A 26,912-nucleotide genomic window follows, 5' to 3' on the forward strand; every position below is an offset into this window, starting at 1 on the left:
AAGTTGGTGCCGTTATCGCGCACCAAATTCTGGGGAATGCCAGTGATCATCGCTACACCCTCAGCTGTTGGCCATCCCATCATGCCGTGGACTGAGGATACCACGGCGTTGAATCTTGCCATCCCGTCTCTCCCGAAGAGAATGTCGTATGTGTGGTGTGGCTTCCTCATCACGACAAAGTCCACATCTTCTGTGCGGTAGTGTTTCCCATCCGTAAGAGTGACGGGGAATGATAGGATACCCAGGGGGTGTTTGTGCTGCCATCGAACCCTTCCATCGAGGCGCAGATCGTTTCCAGGCGTTCCTTGTCTTCGTCATCTAGCTTGTCAAAGAACTGCCTATACATCACCGTTGACGAGGCGCCGTTGTCAGCAAGAGTGCGAGAAGTGATGTAGTGCCCCAGCTGACTTTTGATGACGATAGGGCCTTCTTTGCTGGGTCCTCCTGGCACTCGCGGGAAGCGCACCTCAGCTTCCTTCCACGCACATGGTTCTGTCGTTCGCCTTTTTCTTCCTCTGATCGTACCATGAACCATGTTGATGCTGATGTCAACGGGCTTTCGTCCGTTGCCTCGGTACCGGTTGTCGTTTCTTCCTCCCTTCTTGATTGATGCCACCAGGTGTGCCAGCCTTCCATCCTTGACGAATGCTTCAATATTATCCTTCAAGGATGTACACTCTTCCGTACTGTGACCTTTTGTCCCGTGGAAGTCACAGGATTTACTCTGATCCGCATTAGGTCGCTGCCGGATCATTGGAGCTTTTGGCCATGGTAGCTTTTCAGTGGCAAATATCTCCGTGACGCTTTTGGTGAGTGGAGTCCACCGGTGCTTTTGGCTCGAAGGGTGTGTGTGATTTCTTCCGCCAACAAGAGGGTGAGAGCTGGATGAGGTGTCAAAGTTTACCCTTGACTGCCAGATACCTAGCTTCCTCTTTTTGTTCTGCCGGGCGATCCGAACATTGTTCTCTCTTGTCCTCTGCGTGTAGAGGTGTGTACTCTGGGGAAGATCCCTTCCCAGTTGTTTCTCCGTCTCGGCCAAGCGCTTTGCCGCCGTCATGATGGCATCCCATGTTGATGGCATGCCATCCTTACCCGTCAACGTGCGGATAAGCTCTGGGTATTCGGCGCCTTGGATGAAAGCGGCGCGAACAAGATTTTCACTTATGTTGCCGAGACTTAGCTTTTTGGAGTTGAAACGGGTGATGAAGTCTAGTAAAGATTCATCCTCCTCTCTCACGCAGTTGAGGATCGTCCACTGTTCTTCAGTATATTTCCTCTGTTGGCTGAAGTGCTGGCTGAACTTGTTCTGAAAGTCCGCCCAGTCATATATGTGGTGGACCGGTAAACGATCGAACCATGCCCTGGCCGCTCCAACCAGAGTCATCTGGAACATATAACACCACGTGGGTTCCGTCCAGTTACTGACGGTTGCCCCCGCAATGAATCTGTTCAAGTGGTCGTCTGGGTCGGATAGACCATCATAAGTGCCAATGTTGGACATTTGTTTGGCACTTCTCGGGGCGATTGCTTCCGCAATGTCCCTTGCAAACTTTGACTTTCCTGCATTTGTAGCAGTTGGCCTAAAGGTTTTGGAGAAGTCACGCGGGTTTCTCTCCGCATTCGTGGGTTTAAAAGCTTCCCCAAAATTCCTCTTCAGCTGGAAGTCTGTTTCCTTACGCTTCCCTTTCGCCTTATGGCGAGGGTTTGCGTCGGTATCGGATTCTTCCCTCTCGTCGTCTGAGTACTCGCACTCGCTGTTCATATTGAGATGTTGGCGAGTACTGCCGAATTCGTCAGCCTGTTGAACTGAACGCAAGCGTTCATCCAATTCAGCTTGGAACTCTCTCTGACGTGCTTCGGCCCACGCCTTCACTTGATCTAGTGTTTGGCGAGGGACCCTCGTTCATTTTTCCAACTGGGCATCGGTGAACCCCAGTGGAATATTTACTGCACTTGCCCCGGCTTGGGTAGTCGGGGTAGTGTTCGTAAGATTTGTATAACCGCCTGTGTTCCCCCCAGTTGCTGGGGTTGTGGTTACCGGGGTTTCTTGGTCGGTTATTAGCCTTAGGACCGGAGTAACGTTAACCATTTCTTCAGAAATTTTGAAAAAACTAAATTAGTTCTAGCTTTTATGCACGGATGGCGCCAATGAAGAAACACTAAGTGAACCCTGGACAGATTATAGATAATCTGGGGGTTAAGTAATGTTTCCCACGAGGATGAGGTCTAGCAGAGAGTTGTTCTTCAGTGGACCTGCAAAACAGACACCGTAAGCTCGTCACTGAGAAGGGGGGGGGGTTCCTCCTTGTGACCACCCTCCGGCGTGAGAATCAGACTAGATTGCTCTGAATATAAGTGTATATTAAGAGATTGCTAGATAAGATTGAGATATCAGATGATGTCCTTACCATTCCAAGGTGTTGGAGTATTCATAGCCGAAGGTAGGTTTCCTAGAAGGTACAGCCGGCTGAATAGTATTCCTGTTCTACCAACAGTGGACTACGCACAGGCCATGCTGGTTGGTGGATAGGCTACGGCCAACAGTAACAAGGTCGGCTGTAAACTGTTCCTTTACTACCGGCTACGCACTGTTCCACCAACTGTAGGCTGCGCACGTCCCATCGTAAGGGTTGGTGAGTAGGCAGCGGCTAATAGTGACAAACAGTACTAGAGGGTGCTCCTCCTCGTATCGTTGTCGGTGAGCTGTCACCCTGTGATTGGTTCATGGGCTGCTCTGGTCAAATTGTCTGTTCCGCCCATACCTTAGTAGGTATAGTACGGAAGACCTTCCAGAAGCATACGGACTGGCTCATTTAGGCGGGAGTATTCCCGCCTTGCTCATTCCTTCATGTGACTACTGAAGTAGCGAATGCCTTGTGCGTGTAGCCTTGCTGTTAGTGCGGGTAGCCTTCCCTGATGGCTTGTATCCGCAGCTGCGGGAACAGGCGGGGTACTTCACCATTGGGAGGCTTTCCCTGCGGGTACAGCTGGCGTACTGCGCGTAAGGTTCTCTGAGCATGGTGGGTCCTGCTGGAGCAGTTGGTCATTGCGCAGACGTCCCTATTCAAGGTGAGTCTTGCGGGTTCAACTGGGCTCTGCTGGGACCTACCTCTTCAAATTCCTTCTTCATAAAGTGGTCTTTAAAGAAAAAGTTTTTCATTCGTCAATCTTTCAAAAGATTTAGAATCCCCGTTCAACAGCAAATAACAAGTTATCAATATTTATCTTACTCGACCCGACCCAACCCAACCCAACCCAACCCAAAAGTTCGAATGCTAAGTTAAGAGAAATCCGATTATTAAAAAAATCAACCCCAAAAACTTTTGTCTGCCATTGACTCCTTTTACCCACCAAGACTGCAAATTAATATCTTAATTCTCTTATAACAACTATGATATAATATTTCAAAATTTTGAGATATATTTTTATAAAATCACTTAGATAACTATACTAACATTGCAGTCTTCCATTAAGTAAGTGCATATAGGAACACATGTGCTACCAAGAAGCCATAAGCAAGAAAATAAATAAACATGTAATTAAGAAGTATTGTGACATTACACTACATTAGTGTCATGAGTGCATTCCTTTTTGTTGTACCAAACTTTCTATTAGCTTAGCTTTTCATCATCATCTTCATCATTATTATCACCGTCATCATAATCATCTATTATTTAAACAGAACACAAATTATAGCCATCGGAATATACACAGTTATGTTTACGAACTATATCGTTTCACTATTCAACCGGTGTAATGCACTGGTTTGTAACTAACATACATAATTTCAATTATAAAGTATATAAAATATTTATTAAATTAATCGAACGTTTTATATAATGAATTACTCCGTGTAATACACTGGTTGTAAAGCTAGTTCTTATAATATAGTAGCTTCTATTTGTAAAGTCCCAAAATCGGTGAATATTTTATATTTTTAGAATAAATATTTCAATAAAAATAAATATTTCAAAAAGGTGACTAAAATATCGATAAATTTATATTTTAAGAGTTCAGGGATATGTATGTCTCAGTTTTTTAAAATCGAAAGTAAATACAAAATAGGAAGTTAAATAAAATAAAATAACAAACCAAAATTCGAAAGTAAATACAAGACGGGAAGTTAAAAAAATAAAATAACAAACCAAAAACCGAAAGTAAATACAAGACCGGAAGTTAAAAAAAAACAAAAATTGAAATAACAAACCAAAAATCGAAAGTACATACAAGACGGGAAGTTAGAAAAAATTAAAAAATAAAATAACCAAGCAACAACACAAGCACGAACAATTCAATATCCTTAACAGAAAACAAACTGTAATCCATAATGGCAACGAACTTTGTAAACCCTCCATAATATACAGCCTATAATACTGCACATACCCATCCTAAAACACAAACTTCTTCATGTATTCTCGTCACTTAAATCTCACAACAATGCACGATATATCATCTTTACTTTCTCGCTTCAAAGCCTCAGCTGCTAGCTGCTTCGCTGCCTTTTCTGGGTCCCGGATCTTCAGCGCAATGTTCACTGCCTCTTGGTTCGTCATTACCTAAATCAACACCCATAACAAAAGTCAATCTCAAAGTCAAAGACACTTGTTGACTTTATAAAGTCAAAGTTTTGCTTTTTTTTACCTTCCACAACCCGTCACTTGCGAGAATGAGCATTTCGGTATTTGCATCAACTTTTGCTTGTTTTATATCCGGGTCGGACCGTATATGAATATTGTCTCCAAAAGCACGCGAAACCGCTAGTTGTCCGTTCACTCTCGCAACATCTCCTGAAACATAAATCAATATTGGCTAAAAAGTAAAAAAGGAAACAATCTACTAAATCATGAATTTATTTATATCATGAATATATTACTAATATTTGTAATCATAATATGTTCTAAGATGACCTGGCATGTTTGAGACGAAGCCGCCTTTGTTTTCAATACTGGTCCTCTCTTTATTAGGCTCATGATCGATACTCATCTGAATTGCCTGCCCCTTTCTTGAAAGAACTGCCCGAGAATCCCCGACATTTGCAACCCATAGCTTTTGACCATTGATGAGGATAGCAGTAACAGCAGTGGACCCACCTCTTCTGATATCGGGATTGTGAGAAAGAATTGTTTGGTCGGTTCTTTCGTAGGCTTTTGTAATCGACCTCTTTGGATCTTTCCAAAACTCACCCTGCCATAACACAGAACATCATATGGTAAAGAAAAAAAGCAAATAATAATTATAATAAGTCGCTTGATTGATTGAAAGACAATCGCGTAACATGATCTTTGTTGGATATATCAAAATCAAGAATGAGTGTAATAAAACGGGTGGTAGAAAATAGCATATGTGTATGTTTTTTATGCTATTTCAAGTAGTTTTTTAATAGAAAAGTTATGCTTTATGTCACGATTGCCAGAAAAACAAACACGGTACTAAACTTTTAAACAAAACTCAATGGGCATTGCCGGAAAAATATGACGCACACAATTTAACCAAAGTGAGTATGTATGCACATTGGAAGCAAAAATATGACGCACGCAAAAAACAAAAACGATCCAAAATAAGAAACTATAAAACAATCACATCCAGACACTATCCCTAAATCTTATGAACTTTAGGTAAATATTTCAACGTCAATGTAATACTATAAGAAAGCGACTGAGGAAACGCTAGCTGCGTTTCCATAAAAGACTCTACAGTCCTCAAATGTTTTATACCTTATTGGTTGTTTTATGCATAAAAATTTTAGTTAAAAAATTTAAGAGTGTTTAAATAACAAATATTCATTACTTGTTAGATTTAGAAGTCTAACCTCCTTTAGGATATTGTTGAATAAATTCTGTTGAAGATACGAAGCCACGCTATGCCCTAGATGGCCGTCATAAATAGCAAAGAGTCCGAGCTCACGTCCTTGATGAGGGATGAATTTGGAAACATGGTAATCCTCCATTGGATGATTAGCCTTCCCTTTAACTAGGGTGAAACCGTACTTGACCGACCCTTTTTGACCTTGTCCCTCGCCCGAACTATTCGCTGACTTCTCTCCTTCATGCTAAAGTCAACAACAACAACAAAAAGACTTTATTTATACATCCATAATTGTCAAATTACATATAAGCCAATTTACATCAAATTCTTCAATAAAGTATGGTTCTTGAAATTATTGTAGAATAATGCAAATGTCTGTAAACATGCAAAGTCAACCACTGACTTTTTAGTAGCAATTTGATCCAAAAACCAATATCATGCATAATCAATACACTCATGAAATTTATATGTTCTAAATGCATCAGAAAACCAGCTTAAATCACAAAATGAGTCAATGAGATAGCATGATTCAATACGAAAAGTAATCAACTTTGATCATACCCGTAAAACAACAATACCCGAATTACACTCAAATCACAAAATGAGTCAATGAGATAGCATGATTCAATACGAAAAGTAATCAACTTTGATCATACCCGTAAAACAACAATACCCGAATTACACTCAAATCACAAAATGAGTCAACGAGATAGCATGATTCAATACGAAAAGCAGTCAACTTTGACCATACCCGTAAAACAACAATACCCGAATTACACTCAAATCACAAAATGAGTCAAGGAGATAGCATGATTCAATACGAAAAGCAGTCAACTTTGATCATACCCGTAAAACAACAATACCCGAATTACACTCAAATCACAAAATGAGTCAATGAGATAGCATGATTCAATACGAAAAGCAGGCAACTTTGACCATACCCGTAAAACAACAATACCCGAATTACACTCAAATCACAAAATGAGTCAATGAGATAGCATGATTCAATACGAAAAGCAGTCAACTTTTACTTGTTTTACTTTCTTTAAACAATACGTTTCTTCTTCTTGAAGAAACATATACTTTTCTTTTACATATTATATCAAAGTTCCAAACTTGTTCCAAACTTGTTTTACTTTCTTTTACTTGTTTTACTTTCTTTAAACAATACGTTTCTTCTTCTTGCATTATATAGTGTTCTGCAAAGATCCCTCATCTTAATATACATACGTAGATATATATACATATATAGGGAAGGGATCATGAGAAAACTAGAAGGAGCGAGAAAACCGAGAACGCTACTACTAATCAATCAATTTTTTTTCAATTTTTATAAGGTTGGAAATATGAAAAAGATAAGGAAAAAGAAGTATGTAGATCACGAAGCTACATATATGTAATTTATACGCTATGTGTACCTTGTATGAGATGCATATATGTAACTTCGTGAGCTACATATAGTCTTTTTAATCTTTTTTACATTTTGAACCTTGAAAAAATTAATTAAAAAAAAGTGATTGGTCAGCAGTAGTTGTCTCGTAACTTTGTGGTTTTCTCATGAATATATATTTATGATCTTCTTACCATTTAGAGTTTCCTCATAGGGGTCCCCACCCTTACGTCGAATTTCCGTTTTTTCAGGTTCTTTACATAACTTTGTTTCTTCTAGCAAAGTAGTCAGAAAAGATGACTGATGTAAGCACAAACATTTTTTTTATATATAATTTATTCATTGATGTACGTACACTTGTTTAATATATTGGAGTCATCAATGTAATTTTCTTGTGTGAAAACTTAGGTTTTGTTGGGTGCGGCAAAACAAAGCATAATATATTCTGCATTACTTGCTTTACTTCTCTTTGGATGGGCAACCAAGCAATTAGTCAATGTTATTCAGGTATCATGATTATTTTATTTACTATTATACCACTCAATATCTTCATCTATGATGCAGAATTTGTGCTATATACTTTTTCTTGCTTTTTTAAATAGCTTTCTGATATTTGTCAAATTTATGAATGGTTTCAGATGAAGACAGCAGCCGACTTATGTGTGCTTTACGACCTCAACAAGAAACGCAACGCCTAATTATTGATTCCATCTTAGAAGCTAGCTGTGAAGTTGTCATGCATCAAAATGGCACACTTGTTTTATTTACAGATGCTAATAGCCGAAAAGTTCTGTCTTCAAATGCATTGTGTATTCTGTACCGCATAACTTTTGTTATTTTGATGGTTGATCTGAATTTCTATGGAAGAAAACGTCTTGAATCTGTGATCACTAAACCACAATGTTGGAATCTTGAAAGAGCGTTTGCTCTTCAATGGCGTCTAGAATCTCGAAAAGTGACATACAATGGGCTGTATGTAGTTTGGTCATATGACTTTTAAGAGATGCTACCTCCTAAAATGAATGATATTGAAATTGCATCTAATTCCTTAAGCAACTCATAAAGTCATCTTTGTCTGATTTTTAACAGTAACATAACTTTTCTGTGGGCAAAACCTGAAATGCTGAAATAGGCAATTGTCCACAAACAGAAACAAGTATACGACATGACTTTGCATCGACCATGAAATCTAATCGTGTAGTATGGACCACACAGTGAGACATTTGATACGACTTTGGGGAAAGAATATTAACAAAAATAGTATCAACGCAACGTATCCATTTGGTTATGGCCAAAGATAGTGACGGATCAAACTGCTTGATATGTTACCTAAGTTGCTTGTCTTCGCAATATGGATGTAAAATTTTCTAAGATTCTCATATGAACGATGCGTAGTTTTCCGCATATTTGTCCTAAAGTTTGAATTGCCATAAAGGTTTTATGCCTTTCCGTTTTTCAAGACTACTACACAAATGGTTTGCAGTAGATTTGCAAGCCAAAACGTTCCATTGCCACTAGACCAATGTAGTTGTTATCAGTTATATAATTGAGTTTAAACATTAAATATGCATATTGTTTTTAATAAAAATACATATAATTTTTTTTAAAAAAAAATTCGGGCCTAACGGGGTGTCGAGTGGCCATGGGAAGAGTGTTGCGCCTGCATTATTTTAAAGTTTTATATTATCTTATATAAGCGTATTTTGTATTTAATGTTTATTCCAATTAGAAATCATTTTCTAGTTTACCAAACATTTTTTTTATTCTCTGTAAAACCCATAAGTGAAGCTGCAACTAACACCGAAAATCTGTACATGTTAATTCCGTTAGCGATCTATTGCTAAATGAATTATCCACACCTTGTTTGCTGACGCACCACCTCATAGATGGATGTGTCCGTCTCGTCTGTTTTGTATCGTAAGAAAGGTTGAAAGTCAAAGTATGTAGGTTTTGTAGATTCCGTATAACTTGGATTATTTTCTGAATCGTACGTATTTCACTTTCAGTTGCTGAGCCCCAGCCAAGGGCATTGCCTCTTAACCAATCAAAGTTGATTGGAAGATGATATCATGGCCAATACGTATTAGGCAAGGTGAATAATATATAGATAAATGAAATAACAAACAAAGCATATGATCACCTAAATACTATATAAACAAATCAAAGATATGTACACATACTATTAACTAAAAAACGAATCTCATCTCCACCGAAAGCTTAAGACTATTAAACGATGGAATAATAAAAGTCTCATTTTATTATCAACTAAGATAAGTTTGTTGCCAAAAGAATAATGCAAGATTATTATTATTATGTGGTTGTCACTTAAAGTTTCACCCTATAAAATGCCCACAAAACTATTCAAAATCTATAACAAAAACATATGGAAACTCAAGGACGCTGTAAAGGGTGCAAGAACTACCTGACAGTGCCACCTGGGCAACCATGTTCGGTCTGTTACACGGTCAACAACCCGAAAAAGAAGGGTAAGTGCCATATCGGTGCACGAATGCTCGAGCATTTAGGTGGTTATGCAGACCAAGTTTTGAGCAATTATCAGTATAATGACCCTTATGGACAGCCTCAAGCATATGCAGGCTATAATGCTCCACAAGCGTACGGTTCTGGCTATTATGGCGTACCGTCACAAGGGTATGGTTTGGGATATTATAACCGGTACTATAACCAACCGGTGCATGAGAAGAAGCGGGCAGTGTTGTGTGGGGTGACCTACAAAGGTCACCCCAAGACACTGCCTGCTAGTATAACTAATGTTAGGAGTATGCATCGGTTATTGCTCAACCTCGGCTTCCAAAGTGCTTCCATTCGCGTTCTTACAGGTTTCGACACGCTTTTTTGCCACCATCCGCCTTTTTCTTTTGTTTGAAAGGGTTGTTTAGAGTTTTTTTTTTTTAACGACAAATGTTACTTCTAATATAGTTTACACCAATGAATTTACTTATGACAATATATCAAATATTCACATTTATGCTCAAACATACTAATTAATTATGGCATTTGAATGATTTTAATTTCTTCAGAAGAGGAATCAGATCCCACCAGGACCCCAACAAGACATAACATAATAACAGCTATGGAGTGGCTAACCAAAGGTAGCCGATCCGGGGATTCGTTGGTGTTCTACTACGCAGGACATGGGTCCCGCGTGCCGGATGCCAGCGGAGATGAAATAGATGGGGTGGATGAAGCAATATGTCCTGTTGACTATAGCAAATCTGGCAAGATACTAGATGATGAGGTCAATGAGATCCTTGTAGAACCATTACCTCATGGTGTAACACTTCATAGTATTATGGACACTTGCTTTAGCGGAACTGTTCTTGACCTGCCTTTTCTTTGCAGGATTGATCGGTGAGTATGTATTAGCGAACACTGTTAGACCATTTGTAGTGGACGTTAGCCCCACTCCACCTCGGTATTTTTAAGATGTTAAACACCATTACACGCCAATAAAATGGCGGGCGTGAGGGCTTTGTTGTGGGGCCAAGGTCTTGTATTAACCAATCAAACAATTTTTCACACTTTTAGTTAAATAAAAATCAAATAATAATTGTGTTTTTAGTTAAACCACTAAACACATTTGATGGTTCAGTTAGTGAATGTCTCTTCGCCTACGTGGCAGTGACATGGCAAATACTTTTTTGTTAGTTAAATTCCTCCACTATACATAGTTTTACAACACATATGCATAAGTTTTAGTTAGAGGTGGTAACATGGGCATCCCGAGTTTGGGTTAAAACGGAACAATTTTAAAAATGGGTTCTTTTGAAAACGCATGATGACGTATGGGTGGTTCTTTTGGTTAGACTATAAGTCTGGTTGGCCGCTATCTAAGATAGTGACTTTGTAGTTGAAGTCCCTATCTAAGATGACGACTTTACTTTTTTGCATACTAGTATGATTTAGTCATATTTGCATACTCTAAAAATGTAAGCACACTATCTTAAACCGCGACTAACCCAGAAACAAGATCTAATAATAATAACCACCATTTGTCATCTGGCCTTTTTAAAAGAACCTATTTTTAGAAACAAATCCTTTGAATCGAGTTGGGCCAACGTGACACTTTTTTTTCCGTTTAAGACAATGAATATAAAATACAACCCAAGTCGAGTCAATTTTCAGACAAATTAAGTCGGAAGACTGAAAATTAGATTGTATGCAGGAGAGGATTCTATAACTGGGAAGTTCAGCATCCTTCACATGTTTCACCATATGGTGGTACTAGTGGTGGAACAGCAATCTGTATTAGTGCTTGTGATGATCATCAAAATTCAGCTGATACATCGGTTAGTATGCTAATCTGTATTAGTGCTTGTAACAATGCGATTAAGTACAAATAGATATAAATAGCTTACTCAACATGTTGTTTACGTACGCGCAGGTTTTCACAGGCAACGCGATTGGTGCATTGACTCATAGCTTCGTTCAAGCTGTGGGTAGTGCGTATAGATGGACATATGGAGATTTACTTGACAACATGCGCAGAATAGTTCGTGAAGCTCAACAACAACAGGGCATAGATGCGCCATTTGCATCGCCTATGTCGCAGGTTAGTTTGATATCTACAGCTAGTCTGATTACTGTAAGTCTGTAACATGTATAATTAACTACAGTGACATAATAGTAGACGAATAATTAACAATATTGATCACTGGAGTTCGAAATTGAAGTAAGACGCATTTTTAGAAAATGGGCCGAAAATGGTTTATACAGTAATTGTCCAAGCAATAATATTTGGTTTATTATGCACATAAACATACTTTTTGACATCCGTTCGCAAAAGAAGGCGAACGTGAGAATTTACCAAACAACTGCATTTGATGTTTCTATTTATGCATCTCAAATTATATATAATGAGGTTCTTCGCGACCCTTTATTTGATAGATTATTTGTATGTACTAACATTGATGAATGACAATTGCAGGAGCCTCAACTATCTTCTTCTACAAGATTCGAGATTTACTCCGAGCCTTTTAACTTGTAGACTCCATCTTACCATCTATCTATAATCTATACATGAACAGAAAATAAGGCATGCCCACTTGATCTTAAGATATGCATTCGTTTACTATCATGTCGATTCTTGATTTACAAGTCATAATTATCGACTAAAAAGCCTTCGTTTTGGTATGATAAAATAACTCTTATTTCATATTGTAATCTTTACATTTAGTAATGTACTTTATATGCATATAAATGAAAAGGTTTGATCATACATGAACGGATCAAAACAATTTGAAAAATAAATTTACAAGTTTACAAAATACGGGTGTCACAATAACCAACGACTAAGTACCGAAGTACGACCTACCCAAGAAGCTGTAAGCAAGAAAAGAAAGAAACATGTTTTAAACATGGATTGTGACATTACACATTTTCTATGTTGCTTCATGAATGAACATTAATTACATAATTAATAACCATATTTTGTGACACATCTAATGTCACCATCTAGTAACATACATAACATTTTATGCAATTTCTAGACTTTTGACATCTTTCCATCACTCGGTTTCTTGAAAACCATGGTTTTTCGATTGAACAACTCGTGCACCTTCTTATTTATCGTCGAGAATCAAGAGCTTGCGGGAAGTGGTGCACCAACTAGCGTAGTACTGATGAAGGTTCGAGGATGGGCAATGAGTGAAGTGATGAAGCCATAAAGACAACACATTTTCTTGCTCTTCATGTTTTAAACACATTATGAGCTCACCTAACACATTTTCAAGCTCAGTTTTCTCATTAATACTTAGTACAGGTGCATCTGTGCCAAGGCTTGATCGACACAAAAACGGTAACCATGACATCAACATTTTCATTTTGATTTTCCTTAGCTCCTCCATGGCACCCTCTTCATCGTCTTCGCTTCCCATACTCGCCACTTGCTTGAATAAATACACTGCGTCGAGTTTGGGTTTATGTTACCACTTTCTAAGTTTGGCACTTAAAAGGAATCTAATATTGTAATATGCAACACTATATGGAAAATGTATAACCGATCGGTTTGGTTAATTTTCAGTTTCTGTTATCTGTAACTGCACATAACGGTTTAATTACAAATTTAAGCGTTAACAAAGATAAAAGATTTCAAAGTTTGAATACATATCTAGGTCTAAAATTTTATACGTTACACTCAATTAAAGATTTTCTAACATCAACCGACATAATAAAGTTGTAACATATCAAGCGTAGTTTGGTTACTTGTTACAACTTGAAAACATTATATGCTCAAGGTTGGCTTAACGAGTTTAGAGGCCAAAATTGTGACCCTTTCATGATCATTATGAAGAAATAATAATAAGAAAAAAAACACTTGTTACAAGTTTTGAACTCATGACATACAACCTAGCAATAGCTATGTTTGCACAAGACCAATACATAAGTTTGTCACAAGACTAATAGATAACTTTGAATTTACTTTGTCCCTTATAATATATCTATATATAGTGTTTATTTTATTTGGAGGCCTTAATTAAGAGTGAGCTTGAAGCTCTTGCCCGATTTTGTTGACCCACGGCCGGCCCTGTCTATGCTCTAACTTGACGAAAAAATATTAAATATAGTTATTAATATCATATTACAGTGTTTGGGTTTTGATCAAATACAAATAAATTAACGTGTTAATTGTGATAATTAAGTAGTGTAATTATATATACAAGTAGAGTAATTATGTAATGAGTAATTATGTAATTACAAGTAATTACATAATTGCGCTACTTGATTATCACATTAATTTCATTTGTACGTTAACTTTCACTACAATGCTTATTTATATTTAGCTCACAACTCAAAATAATCTTTTTTTAAGTCTCTTCCTTTTTTAATTATAAGGTTCCCATACATTGTAATTAATAGTATTTAATACACAAACTATAATTTAATTTTACAATTTTTTAATACATAAACAAAGGTCAAAGGGGGGAAAGAACTAATACCAGAAAGTTTGACCAACGATCCTTGAAGCCGCGGCTGAGCCGAGAGAGCCACAAAACCCAACTTAGAAGCCGAAGCCCACTGACAAACAGCTTCATCAACACTCCCACAATCCTTCAGCTTCTTCGCAAGCCAAAGCAATTCAGCCGCCAGCTTCTCACCCGACCCCCCAAACCGGTTTTTCCCTTTCACAAACCGGGTCCACGCCACGTCACCAATATACCCGACCGTCTTAACCACCCGGTCCAACACAACAAAATAACCGCCACCACTATTCTTCTTCTTAACCTCTTCTTCACCGGAATATTCCTCTCCGTCACACTCACCGCCGTCCACCACCGCCAGTTCCAGCTGTTCAAGCGTCCGTGAAAACGCCGGCGAGTGCTCCGGCGTTGACTCTCTGTAACGGCTCGTACTCCACCTCTAGATTCTCGTCCATCAATTTCTCGGCGTACGATCGGACAATCTCGTATTTTCTCGAACTCACCGGAATCTCGTTAACTATCGCGAGTAGTTGATTAAGTGCACGTGCGATGCACGTGTCACCTTCTAATTTACCATCGCCGGCGTCCGTACACTTTCCGTAACCGTAACCACCGAAATTGGAATAAAAATCGGAATTGAGAGCAGAAGATATCATATTGAGGAAGAACGTGAAGGCGGTGATGATTAAGTAACGTACGGTCTCGATTAGTTTGAATTTGTGTGTGAAATTGAACAGTGATTCGTCGGTATGAATGTTGTGGCTGCCGGAGGAGATTCCGTCATGTTTTCCGGTGATCGGAGATATGGAGTTACGTGAAAAACGGTGCTAGGGTTTTGCTGTGGTGATGACGAATAGTGACCATATAAAATATCGTTCAAAGTATTCACGTACGTTTCCACTTTTAAGAATATAATAATAAAATTGACTTTTTGGTTTAAAGAAAACTATTACGGCGTCACTTAGACGTGTATTCTTGAAAAGCGTCTTTATATCTTCAATAATTTCTTTCACTTTAATCTCCTTACCTTCAAACATCTTTTCATTTCTCGCTTTCATAATCTCCAACACGCTATTATGATTATCCCGTGAATTGGCTCTTTTCCTATCACTCCGAGCTTAACGGTCTTATGAAGCTTGATTAAATCTCTAATCAAGAAACAATAAATAGGAGGATTATTTCACAATCTACCTATATGTTCCCACACCACTGCTGATAGCATGTAATAATATGATCCGCCGTCTCCCTCCCCATCTCACATAAAGCACATACACTATCCAAGACCCTTATGTTTATTCGTTCCAGAGCCCCTCGAGTTGGGATCCTATTCATCTCAACCCTCGAGTTTGTTTGTATGAGTTGTTACTTTATAAAAGATTCATCTACCCGGAAAGAAAATAAAATTTTAAAATTATGCGTCTCCCACCTTATACTAAATGCGCCTAAATGTTTTGGGATTCGGGTTACATTACTATCGTTGCATTGTTATGTCATTTTTGAGTTATGATTGAATACTAATGATGTTATGTATGACTTTTGCCACGTTCTAAAGGAAATAGCCTTGGAAAGTGAAGAGATGCGACGAGGATCTAGAGGGTAAAACCGGACATGGCAGTGAACTAAAGGCACAATATTATGGTCCTCAAAACTCAAAAGGACAAAAGGAATATTTCCTATTGACCGGTACAAATGCAAGAAGTGGTTGTCACGTTTCGTTAGGTCGTTACAACATCTGGAGACTAGTGATGTGATTAATGTCGCCGGCCGTATTCGCTACTATTATAAATAGCACATAATTTAGAGAACCCCAGTGGAATATTTACTGCATTTGCCCCGGCTTGGGTAGTCGGGGTAGTGTTCGTAAGATTTGTATAACCGCCGGTGTTCCCCCCAGTTGCTGGGGTTGTGGTTACCGGGGTTTCTTGGTCGGTTACTGGCCTTAGGACCGGAGTAACGTTAACCATTTCTTCAGAAATTTTGAAAAAACTAAATTAGTTCTAGCTTTTATGCATGGATGGCGCCAATGAAGAAACACTAAGTGAACCCTGGACAGATTATAGATAATCTGGGGGTTAAGTAATGTTTCCCACGAGTATGAGGTCTAGCAGAGAGTTGTTCTTCAGTGGACCTGCAAAACAGACACCGTAAGCTCGTCACTGAGAAGGGGGGGGTTCCTCCTTGTGACCACCCTCCGGCGTGAGAATCAGACTAGATTGCTCTGAATATAAGTGTATATTAAGAGATTGCTAGATAAGATTGAGATATCAGATGATGTCCTTACCATTCCAAGGTGTTGGAGTATTTATAGCCGAAGGTAGGTTTCCTAGAAGGTACAGCCGGCTGAATAGTATTCCTGTTCTACCAACAGTGGACTACGCACAGGCCATGCTGGTTGGTGGATAGGCTACGGCCAACAGTAACAAGGTCGGCTGTAAACTGTTCCTTTACTGCCGGCTACGCACTGTTCCACCAACTGTAGGCTGCGCACGTCCCATCGTAAGGGTTGGTGAGTAGGCAGCGGCTAATAGTGACAAACAGTACTAGAGGGTGCTCCTCCTCGTATCGTTGTCGGTGAGCTGTCACCCTGTGATTGGTTCATGGGCTGCTCTGGTCAAATTGTCTGTTCCGCCCATACCTTAGTAGGTATAGTACGGAAGACCTTCCAGAAGCATACGGACTGGCTCATTTAGGCGGGAGTATTCCCGCCTTGCTCATTCCTTCATGTGACTACTGAAGTAGCGAATGCCTTGTGCGTGTAGCCTTGCTGTTAGTGCGGGTAGCCTTCCCTGATGGCTTGTATCCGCAGCTGCGGGAACAGGCGGGGTACTTCACCATTGGGAGGCTTTCCCTGCGGGTACAGCTGGCGTACTGCGCGTAAGGTTCTCTGAGCATGGTGGGTCCTGCTGGAGCAGTTGGTCATTGCGCAGACGTCCCTATTCAAGGTGAGTCTTGCGGGTTCAACTGGGCTCTGCTGGGACCTACCTCTTCAAGTCCCCCCAGTCCAATGTTCTTCTCATGAATTATTAATAAGTGAGGCGAACTTTTGGACTTAGCAAGGGGTTTTTGAAAAGGGTTTAGTTTTTAGGTTTTCCGTGGTGATTCTTCCCGCGGTTTTCCTGATGTCACGCAGAAATTCCCGACTTTTCTGCTTGATCTTTGGGTGTGAAGCGGGTAGGTTTGTAACCTCCTCGTACGTCAGGAGCGTTGAGTCCCACTTGTGTGGATTCTCCATGGGGTTTTGGTAGTTTTCAACATACTGATCAATTATGCTAAAACCATCAATCCCACCATGGAGTTTCGAACAATATAGTTCTCGACGTTCCCGTCATGCGGGGATGTTATTCCCGTTTCCGCAAGCATGGCCCAGAAGATCCTTCTTGGTTTGAATTCCCTGCAGAGTGCTAAGTATGTGAAGGGTTTTGCCTTGACACTGTACCCGCACTTGTCTTACGGTTACTTTACTTCCAAGGTATTCATGGCGTCAATTCCCTGCGGGTGCTAAGTATGTGAAGGGTTTTGCCTTAACACTGTACCCGCATCCGTCTTACGGTTACTTGGTTGCCAAGGTAAGGGGTATTTTCCCGCTTCCTTTTGAATCTTTGAATTTTGAATTTTGAAATTCGAAGAGTTGGTGGAAGGATAAGAACAGCCCAAACCTCTGAAACGTCGTGCGACGGTTTCTTCTGACTGTGTCAGGACGTGCAGGAAGTTATGGTGACGTGACAGTACATGGTCATTCCAGACGCTTTTTCAGGCGCGTGGGCGCGATTTTTCGGGCGCGTGGCCGCGAAATTAATGGTATGCGTCCTGTCAACAGCTGTTGCCAGCTTGCTTTTTGCCACGTGTCATAGTTTCATTGCACCTTCGTTTTCTCTCTCTTCCGTATTAATTTCATCGCATTAATTGCGATTAGTATATAAAGGGGGAGAGGGTTCTTTGTAATCCACACTTTCACTCTTCTCTTCATCTTCTAAGTGATTTCCGGCGAATACTCACCTTTTCAGGCTAGCATTCTCCCGAAATCGTTTTCTTCTTTCTGCAAGATGTCTTCACGTGATCTCGAGTCTACAGGCGATGACAAGAGTACTGCTGGCGAGTGCCAGTGTGCTCTGCCCGGCGATCTGTATCGGTACGTCGTCAGGAAGTTCATGCTCGAGTCTCTCGAGCCTGAGTTTCCTGAACCCCATCAGACGGTGTACGATGCCCCCAGAGGCAAGATCGGGGTTTATGCTGCATTCTTTGTTTATGGGAATCTTAGGTTCACATTGACAAAGTTTGTTTACCGTGTCCTTGAGAGGCACGGTGTTCATTTGACCGAGTTGCACCCTATGGCGATCGCCAAGATTCGCCACTTCGAGTGGGTGTGCCGGATTTTGGGCGTTGAGCCCTATGTTGACCGCCTGATGACCTTCTATATTTGGAGGTGCATCCAGGGGTGGTATACCCTGACAACCCGAATCAAGGGTTTGAAGATTTTCACGACCGAGCGTAGTCTTCGCGCGTGGAAGCGGGAGTTCTTCTTCATCTCCGCTCGCGCCATCCCCCTTGCCATGAAGTTTAAGAATGGGCAAGCTCTCCCAAGCCTTCACGCCTCCAACTACCAGGAGGCGGAATGGTTCTCGAAGATATCTCGGGTCCAATCTCCGGTTTACCGGTTTGCGGAGTCCGGGATGGTGATGCTGGGGATGAGCCGGGTGTGGAAGTCTGCCGATGCGCAAAAGATCCCCATCGTCCTCGAATACGGTTCGAACTCTGTTCCTTACGGTATGCTTTGTTTCTTATTGTTGATTTCGAATCTCTTCTAACTTTTTTCCTGTTTATTTCAGAGGGGAACGACTTGCAGTCGCTCCTAAACCCGCGGGAGGCTGATGGTCCCGCTCGGATGGGTACTCGCGCTCTAGACGAGAACGAGTTGCCCATCCTAGAACAAACGGCGGATCGGTTCGTGGAGGTCTATCCGCTAGGCCATGAGATCCTTAGCGCCCGTCGGCCAGGTAAGGCGCTATTCGACCCTCGACCCCTCAGTGTTGAAACCTCTGCTGGAATTCCTCTAATCGTATGTTCTGATGAGGAATCCGCAGATGGTCCTCCGTTGGTGCGGAAGAAGAAGGCTGCCGGCGGGAAGGGGAAGGAGAAGGCCTCCACTGCCGATCCAGCGCCTCGGTCTGATTCGGAGACCGAGAGCGAAGAGGTGGCGGGGAATCCCGGTGGTGATAAGACCACTGCTCCGGAGGCTGCGACTGTCACCTCCGGAGAGCCCAAGAAGACGACGGTAACCGGGGCAAAGAGGCCGGCTCCATCGGGTTCGTCCCCGCCTCTCCGTACCTTCAGGCTCAAGAAAACCCGTAAGTACAATTTTCCTTTGTCTTTAGCTTCATAGTTTAATATCGTTAACACTTATCTTCTTTACGCAGGAGTGGATGTTGACGCATTCCAGGGTGGAGCGCAGAGTGGTACCTCCCCGCCAATGACGGTAGGCCCGGTCAGCCTACCTGAGGCGACGACCCAGGCGGCTGCGCCTGCGCCTGCATCCGCTGGTTCAGTTGCTCACTCCTTTGAGCCGACTGTTCCAGCTGTGATGACGTCACCGCCGGCTGTGAGTGCTATTTTTACAGCATCCTTCACCGAGCCGACGGTTACTATTGCTGCGGATTCCGCGGCGGCGACCGCGGCGGCTGCTACCATGCCCCCGCCATCGGCAACGACGGCCGATCCATCAGGTACGCATGGGGCTTCTCGCCAATCTCTGCCACCTTCCCATCTGCCTGACCTCTTGGATGGATTTCCCTTGGGTTCAGGTGATGGGTTCGGCGGCTATCGGCCTGTTATTGACCCTACAGGTGCGTAGGGTTCTTTTGGCCCTTTTCATTTTTTTTTTTTTTTATATCATCTTTTCCTAACTGCTTTATGTTTTTTGCAGTGTCGGATTCCAATGAAGTGTATGTTCCACGATGGAACATTCGCCGAGGAACAACCCTTCGCACCCCTGTGGAGTGCGTGGAATGGGCTCGTCACGCTGCTCCCAGTGGTGCGTTGGGGGAAGCCATGGCTAGCTACCAGGAGGGTAGGCTAACCAATGAGCTTCGGGTTCTCCTGGCCCGGATGCAGCCGCGCGTCGAGCTGCTTTGTCGTGAAAACGACAAGTTAAAAGCAGCTCGCCTTAAAGAAGTAGCTCAGGCGCGGGCTGTCCGGGAGGAGAACCAAAAACTTACCGCAGTGGCTGCGGAGAAGGAGAAGGCCTTCAAGGCCCTCGAGGTTGAAGTTCAGGCTCGACTCGAGGCCCGTTCCAAGGCTGCCCAAGCTGTTAATGAACAGCTTCGGCTGGCTAAGGAGACTGCGAGGAACGCAACCGAGAGGGCCACCAAGGCTGAAGCTGTTGCTGAGCCTCTACGCGTGGAGAATGAAGAGCTTAAAGCCAAATTAGAGGCTCTCCAGCAGGCTCATGATGCCTTGGCAATGGAAGGCGCCAAAAAGCTCCAGGAGATCTTGGACCAGAGGGGGGTGCTTGACCATACTGAGCGTAAGCTAAAGGGCGTCGAAGAGGCTGCGGCTAAAGAAGTGTTGCTTGCCAACCTCAACAAGAGTGAAGCCGAACGCGCCCGTAACGAAGCTCAAGCTGCCCTCCAAGAAGCTCTGGTTGCCAAGGAATGGCTTCTTCGAGAAGCGTTGTCTCAGGTAAGCTTTCATCTCTTTACGCTTTCCTTTGTAAATAGAAAGGGTTCTGATACTTATATTTTCTTGTAGGTTGTGCATCGGGTCTTCTCAGAGACGTCTTATGACGATGCTATGAGCGCAGCCCTCAACGCTTCTCATGAGGATGGGGAAAGGGCCGGCTTCCTGCTTGGTCTAGGGTTCGTTGAGAAAGGCATCCCGCCTTCCAACTTCCCTTTGTACAATGTTGATACTGAAGCTGTTTACGACCAAGCAGTGAATCAGTATGCCGCCTTCCCGCATCCGGTGGTGGAGAAGGTGAATGAAGTCGCTGCTGCTGATGATGGGCTTGCTATCCTTAGAGCTTTCCTTGAACCACCACGCTCTACTGATGGAGCTGGTCCAAGTGGAAGTGGTCCTGAAGCTTGATTCTGAAGATCCCTTTACACCACTAGCATAGCTTTTTGCTTTTGTATAGCTCTTTGTAATATTTGAATTTTGATGAAATAAAGATTGTGTTTGTTCTTTGCCTTGTTTATTTTACGCATGTTTTGATCTAACTTAGCAATTTCTTTAGTACTTAGATAAGTTAACTTTTTAACGTGGTAAATTATAAGTTTGTTTCGCTTCCTCTTTCATGATTGTGCGGGTATGACTGTCACTTACATTTAGTAGGATAGCTTAACTTTACTTATATCTGACCTGCGTGGAAGTTTTCCTCATCTTTTCCTTTGAAATTTTCTAAGTGTTCAGAATAAGTTAACCTTTGAACGTGATAGATGATAGGTTGAAGTTTTGCTTCCTTGTTCATGATTGTGCGGGTAAGACCGTCACTTGCACTTACAAGGATGGCTAAACTTTACTTACATCTGACCTGCGTGTAGGTTTTCCTTAAAACTTTTAACATTTTTAGCGTTGTGTTTATGCGGGTTTTGCCGCCTTCCACACGTAACGACTTACTTCTCCCCCCATTTATGCGGTGAATACCGGCACAATAGTGTGGGAAGTTCATAAGTATAAAGGTAAGGCTATCAACACATTGTGAAAGGAGAATCATTTCCATTAGAAGTGGCTCTAGGCCTTTTCTTTACAAGTTTGGAATTGATCTACATATAACATTTGCGTAATTGAGCTTCATTCCATGTTCTTGGGATGGGAGTGCCATCGAGCCTTTCGAGCCGGTATGCGCCCTTTCCCAGGACTTCTTTGATGATGTATGGCCCTTCCCAGACCGGGGCCAACTTTCCTGGGCGTTCTTGGTTCGAAGCCTCGTTGTTACGCAGTATGTAGTCTCCTATTTTGAAGTTGCAGAGTTTTACCCGCGTGTTGTAGTACTTTTGCATTTGTCGCTTGTAGTTCTCTTCACGCACTGCGGCTAAGTCTCTGCGTTCCTCGGTTAGCATTAGGTCTAACCGTCTTTCCGCATCATTGTCTTCTGGCTGAATCAAGACCCTTGGTGAGGGTAAACCAATTTCGACCGGGACCATGGCCTCAGTGCCATAAGTGAGACTGAACGGGGTTTCTCCCGTACTGGCCTTCTTCAGCGTTCTGTTTGCCCAAAGGACGTGCGGAAGCTCGTCCACCCAGCCGGATCTGTGTTTCAAGAGTCTTTTCTTTATGCCTTCGACGATGCTTTTATTTGCTCTTTCCACCTCACCATTACCTTGCGGGTGTGCCACTGAGGTAAAGGTGTGGGTGATTTGAAGTTCTTTCAGCCACTGTTGTAGCTTCTTGTCAGCAAAGTTGGTGCCGTTATCGCTCACCAAATTCTGGGGAATGCCGGTGATCATCGCTACACCCTCAGCTGTTGGCCATCCCATCATGCCGTGGACTGAGGATACCACGGCGTTGAATCTTGCCATCCCGTCTCTCCCTGAAGAGAATGTCGTATGTGTGGTGTGGCTTCCTCATCACGACAAAGTCCACATCTTCTGTGCGGGAGTGTTTCCCATCCGTAAGAGTGACGGGGAATGATAGGATACCCAGGGGGTGTTTGTGCTGCCATCGAACCCTTCCATCGAGGCGCAGATCGTTTCCAGGCGTTCCTTGTTTTCGTCATCTAGCTTGTCAAAGAACTGCCTGTTCATCACCGTTGACGAGGCGCCGTTGTCAGCAAGAGTGCGAGAAGTGATGTAGTGCCCCAGCTGACTTTTGATGACGATAGGGCCTTCTTTGCTGGGTCCTCCTGGCACTCGCGGGAAGCGCACCTCAGCTTCCTTCCACGCACATGGTTCTGTCGTTCGCCTTTTTCTTCCTCTGATCGTACCATGAACCATGTTGATGCTGATGTCAACGGGCTTTCGTCCGTTGCCTCGGTACCGGTTGTCGTTTCTTCCTCCCTTCTTGATTGATGCCACCAGGTGTGCCAGCCTTCCATCCTTGACGAATGCTTCAATAATATCCTTCAAGGATGTACACTCTTCCGTACTGTGACCTTTTGTCCCGTGGAAGTCACAGGATTTACTCTGATCCGCATTAGGTCGCTGCCGGATCATTGGAGCTTTTGGCCATGGTAGCTTTTCAGTGGCAAATATCTCCGTGACGCTTTTGGTGAGTGGAGTCCACCGGTGCTTTTGGCTCGAAGGGTGTGTGTGATTTCTTCCGCCAACAAGAGGGTGAGAGCTGGATGAGGTGTCAAAGTTTACCCTTGACTGCCAGATACCTAGCTTCCTCTTTTTGTTCTGCCGGGCGATCCGAACATTGTTCTCTCTTGTCCTCTGCGTGTAGAGGTGTGTACTCTGGGGAAGATCCCTTCCCAGTTGCTTCTCCGTCTCGGCCAAGCGCTTTGCCGCCGTCATGATGGCATCCCATGTTGATGGCATGCCATCCTTACCCGTCAACGTGCGGATAAGCTCTGGGTATTCGGCGCCTTGGATGAAAGCGGCGCGAACAAGATTTTCACTTATGTTGCCGAGACTTAGCTTTTTGGAGTTGAAACGGGTGATGAAGTCTAGTAAAGATTCATCCTCCTCTCTCACGCAGTTGAGGCTCGTCCACTGTTCTTCAGTATATTTCCTCTGTTGGCTGAAGTGCTGGCTGAACTTGTTCTGAAAGTCCGCCCAGTCATATATGTGGTGGACCGGTAAACGATTGAACCATGCCCTGGCCGCTCCAACCAGAGTCATCTGGAACATATAACACCACGTGGGTTCCGTCCAGTTACTGACGGTTGCCCCCGCAATGAATCTGTTCAAGTGGTCGTCTGGGTCGGATAGACCATCATAAGTGCCAATGTTGGACATTTGTTTGGCACTTCTCGGGGCGATTGCTTCCGCAATGTCCCTTGCAAACTTTGACTTTCCTGCATTTGTAGCAGTTGGCCTAAAGGTTTTGGAGAAGTCACGCGGGTTTCTCTCCGCATTCTTGGGTTTAAAAGCTTCCCCAAAATTCCTCTTCTGCTGGAAGTCTGTTTCCTTACGCTTCCCTTTCGCCTTATGGCGAGGGTTTGCGTCGGTATCGGATTCTTCCCTCTCGTCGTCTGAGTACTCGCACTCGCTGTTCATATTGAGATGTTGGCGAGTACTGCCGAATTCGTCAGCCTGTTGAACTGAACGCAAGCGTTCATCCAATTCAGCTTGGAACTCTCTCTGACGTGCTTCGGCCCACGCCTTCACTTGATCTAGTGTTTGGCGAGGGACCCTCGTTCGTTTTTCCAACTGGGCATCGGTGAACCCCAGTGGAATATTTACTGCACTTGCCCCGGCTTGGGTAGTCGGGGTAGTGTTCGTAAGATTTGTATAACCGCCGGTGTTCCCCCCAGTTGCTGGGGTTGTGGTTACCGGGGTTTCTTGGTCGGTTACTGGCCTTAGGACCGGAGTAACGTTAACCATTTCTTCAGAAATTTTGAAAAAACTAAATTAGTTCTAGCTTTTATGCACGGATGGCGCCAATGAAGAAACACTAAGTGAACCCTTGACAGATTATAGATAATCTGGGGGTTAAGTAATGTTTCCCACGAGGATGAGGTCTAGCAGAGAGTTGTTCTTCAGTGGACCTGCAAAACAGACACCGTAAGCTCGTCACTGAGAAGGGGGGGGTTCCTCCTTGTGACCACCCTCCGGCGTGAGAATCAGACTAGATTGCTCTGAATATAAGTGTATATTAAGAGATTGCTAGATAAGATTGAGATATCAGATGATGTCCTTACCATTCCAAGGTGTTGGAGTATTTATAGCCGAAGGTAGGTTTCCTAGAAGGTACAGCCGGCTGAATAGTATTCCTGTTCTACCAACAGTGGACTACGCACAGGCCATGCTGGTTGGTGGATAGGCTACGGCCAACAGTAACAAGGTCGGCTGTAAACTGTTCCTTTACTGCCGGCTACGCACTGTTCCACCAACTGTAGGCTGCGCACGTCCCATCGTAAGGGTTGGTGAGTAGGCAGCGGCTAATAGTGACAAACAGTACTAGAGGGTGCTCCTCCTCGTATTGTTGTCGGTGAGCTGTCACCCTGTGATTGGTTCATGGGCTGCTCTGGTCAAATTGTCTGTTCCGCCCATACCTTAGTAGGTATAGTACGGAAGACCTTCCAGAAGCATACGGACTGGCTCATTTAGGCGGGAGTATTCCCGCCTTGCTCATTCCTTCATGTGACTACTGAAGTAGCGAATGCCTTGTGCGTGTAGCCTTGCTGTTAGTGCGGGTAGCCTTCCCTGATGGCTTGTATCCGCAGCTGCGGGAACAGGCGGGGTACTTCACCATTGGGAGGCTTTCCCTGCGGGTACAGCTGGCGTACTGCGCGTAAGGTTCTCTGAGCATGGTGGGTCCTGCTGGAGCAGTTGGTCATTGCGCAGACGTCCCTATTCAAGGTGAGTCTTGCGGGTTCAACTGGGCTCTGTTGGGACCTACCTCTTCAAATTCCTTCTTCAGAAAGTGGTCTTTAAAGAAAAAGTTTTTCATTCGTCAATCTTTCAAAAGATTTAGAATCCCCGTTCAACAGCAAATAACAAGTTATCAATATTTATCTTACTCGACCCGACCCAACCCAACCCAACCCAAAAGTTCGAATGCTAAGTTAAGAGAAATCCGATTATTAAAAAAATCAACCCCAAAAACTTTTGTCTGCCATTGACTCCTTTTACCCACCAAGACTGCAAATTAAAATTATAATTCTCTTATAACAACTATGATATAATATTTTAAAAATTTGAGATATATTTTTATAAAATCACTTAGATAACTATACTAACATTGCAGTCTTCCATTAAGTAAGTGCATATAGGAACACATGTGCTACCAAGAAGCCATAAGCAAGAAAATAAATAAACATGTAATTAAGAAGTATTGTGACATTACACTACATTAGTGTCATGAGTGCATTCATTTTTGTTGTACCAAACTTTCTATTAGCTTAGCTTTTCATCATCATCTTCATCATTATTATCACCGTCATCATAATCATCTATTATTTAAACAGAACACAAATTATAGCCATCGGAATATACACAGTTATGTTTACGAACTATATCGTTTCACTATTCAACTGGTGTAATGCACTGGTTTGTAACTAACATACATAATTTCAATTATAAAGTATATAAAATATTTATTAAATTAATCGAACGTTTTATATAATGAATTACTCCGTGTAATACACTGGTTGTAAAGCTAGTTCTTATAATATAGTAGCTTCTATTTGTAAAGTCCCAAAATCGGTGAATATTTTATATTTTTAGAATAAATATTTCAATAAAAATAAATATTTCAAAAAGGTGACTAAAATATCGATAAATTTATATTTTAAGAGTTCAGGGATATGTATGTCTTAGTTTTTTAAAATCGAAAGTAAATACAAAACAGGAAGTTAAATAAAATAAAATAACAAACCAAAAGTCGAAAGTAAATACAAGACGGGAAGTTAAAAAAATAAAATAACAAACCAAAAACCGAAAGTAAATACAAGACCGGAAGTTAAAAAAAACAAAAATTGAAATAACAAACCAAAAATCGAAAGTACATACAAGACGGGAAGTTAGAAAAAATTAAAAAATAAAATAACCAAGCAACAACACAAGCACGAACAATTCAATATCCTTAACAGAAAACAAACTATAATCCATAATGGCAACGAACTTTGTAAACCCTCCATAATATACAGCCTATAATACTGAACATACCCATCCTAA

General features: G+C 42.1%; 3 protein-coding genes and 1 long non-coding RNA gene across 4 annotated transcripts; 2 read left to right on the top strand and 2 right to left on the bottom strand.

The window, feature by feature from the left end:
• Nucleotides 1-4,279: 4,279 nt before the first annotated feature.
• Nucleotides 4,280-6,031, bottom strand: LOC143538634 (putative protein phosphatase 2C 9). Its single transcript, XM_077032149.1, has 4 exons — nucleotides 5,810-6,031; nucleotides 4,908-5,184; nucleotides 4,642-4,787; nucleotides 4,280-4,556 (listed from the first exon to the last, which is right to left on the bottom strand). Exons 1-4 carry the CDS (start codon nucleotides 5,945-5,947, stop codon nucleotides 4,419-4,421), a joined length of 699 nt encoding a protein of 232 aa, XP_076888264.1. The 5' UTR covers nucleotides 5,948-6,031; the 3' UTR covers nucleotides 4,280-4,418.
• A 1,450-nt stretch (nucleotides 6,032-7,481) lies between these two features.
• LOC143538635 (uncharacterized) lies at nucleotides 7,482-8,062 on the top strand. Its single transcript, XR_013136278.1, has 3 exons — nucleotides 7,482-7,500; nucleotides 7,604-7,702; nucleotides 7,834-8,062. It is a non-coding gene; the product is annotated as an uncharacterized LOC143538635 (long non-coding RNA).
• A 1,460-nt stretch (nucleotides 8,063-9,522) lies between these two features.
• On the top strand, nucleotides 9,523-12,292 carry LOC143538636 (metacaspase-3-like). Its single transcript, XM_077032150.1, has 5 exons — nucleotides 9,523-10,035; nucleotides 10,237-10,567; nucleotides 11,382-11,505; nucleotides 11,601-11,768; nucleotides 12,144-12,292. Exons 1-5 carry the CDS (start codon nucleotides 9,579-9,581, stop codon nucleotides 12,201-12,203), a joined length of 1,140 nt encoding a protein of 379 aa, XP_076888265.1. The 5' UTR covers nucleotides 9,523-9,578; the 3' UTR covers nucleotides 12,204-12,292.
• A 99-nt stretch (nucleotides 12,293-12,391) lies between these two features.
• LOC143538616 (uncharacterized) lies at nucleotides 12,392-14,792 on the bottom strand. Its single transcript, XM_077032132.1, has 3 exons — nucleotides 14,538-14,792; nucleotides 14,155-14,503; nucleotides 12,392-13,118 (listed from the first exon to the last, which is right to left on the bottom strand). The coding sequence occupies exons 1-3, from the start codon at nucleotides 14,790-14,792 to the stop codon at nucleotides 12,778-12,780; spliced, it is 945 nt and encodes a 314-aa protein (XP_076888247.1). The 3' UTR covers nucleotides 12,392-12,777.
• Between the last annotated feature and the right edge of the window lie 12,120 nt (nucleotides 14,793-26,912).

Source organism: Bidens hawaiensis, unplaced genomic scaffold, assembly GCF_021521415.1.
Source record: "Bidens hawaiensis isolate Kalapana, Puna unplaced genomic scaffold, B.hawaiensis_p1.1 tig00011661_1, whole genome shotgun sequence".
NCBI classification, from domain to species: Eukaryota; Viridiplantae; Streptophyta; class Magnoliopsida; order Asterales; family Asteraceae; genus Bidens; species Bidens hawaiensis.

Coding starts and splice junctions, on each gene's coding strand:
- LOC143538634 (XM_077032149.1), bottom strand. CDS start 5,947: ATGGAGGATTACCATGTTTCCAAATTCATCCCTCATCAAGGACGTGAG. Junction 5,185..5,809: donor TCAACAATATCCTAAAGGAG/GTTAGACTTCTA, acceptor GTGTTATGGCAG/GGTGAGTTTTGGAAAGATCC. Junction 4,788..4,907: donor CTTCGTCTCAAACATGCCAG/GTCATCTTAGAA, acceptor TTTATGTTTCAG/GAGATGTTGCGAGAGTGAAC.
- LOC143538636 (XM_077032150.1), top strand. CDS start 9,579: ATGGAAACTCAAGGACGCTGTAAAGGGTGCAAGAACTACCTGACAGTG. Junction 10,036..10,236: donor TTCCATTCGCGTTCTTACAG/GTTTCGACACGC, acceptor TAATTTCTTCAG/AAGAGGAATCAGATCCCACC. Junction 11,769..12,143: donor TTGCATCGCCTATGTCGCAG/GTTAGTTTGATA, acceptor TGACAATTGCAG/GAGCCTCAACTATCTTCTTC.
- LOC143538616 (XM_077032132.1), bottom strand. CDS start 14,792: ATGATATCTTCTGCTCTCAATTCCGATTTTTATTCCAATTTCGGTGGT. Junction 14,504..14,537: donor TACAGAGAGTCAACGCCGGA/GCACTCGCCGGC, acceptor ACGCTTGAACAG/CTGGAACTGGCGGTGGTGGA. Junction 13,119..14,154: donor ATCGTTGGTCAAACTTTCTG/GTATTAGTTCTT, acceptor AACTCGACGCAG/TGTATTTATTCAAGCAAGTG.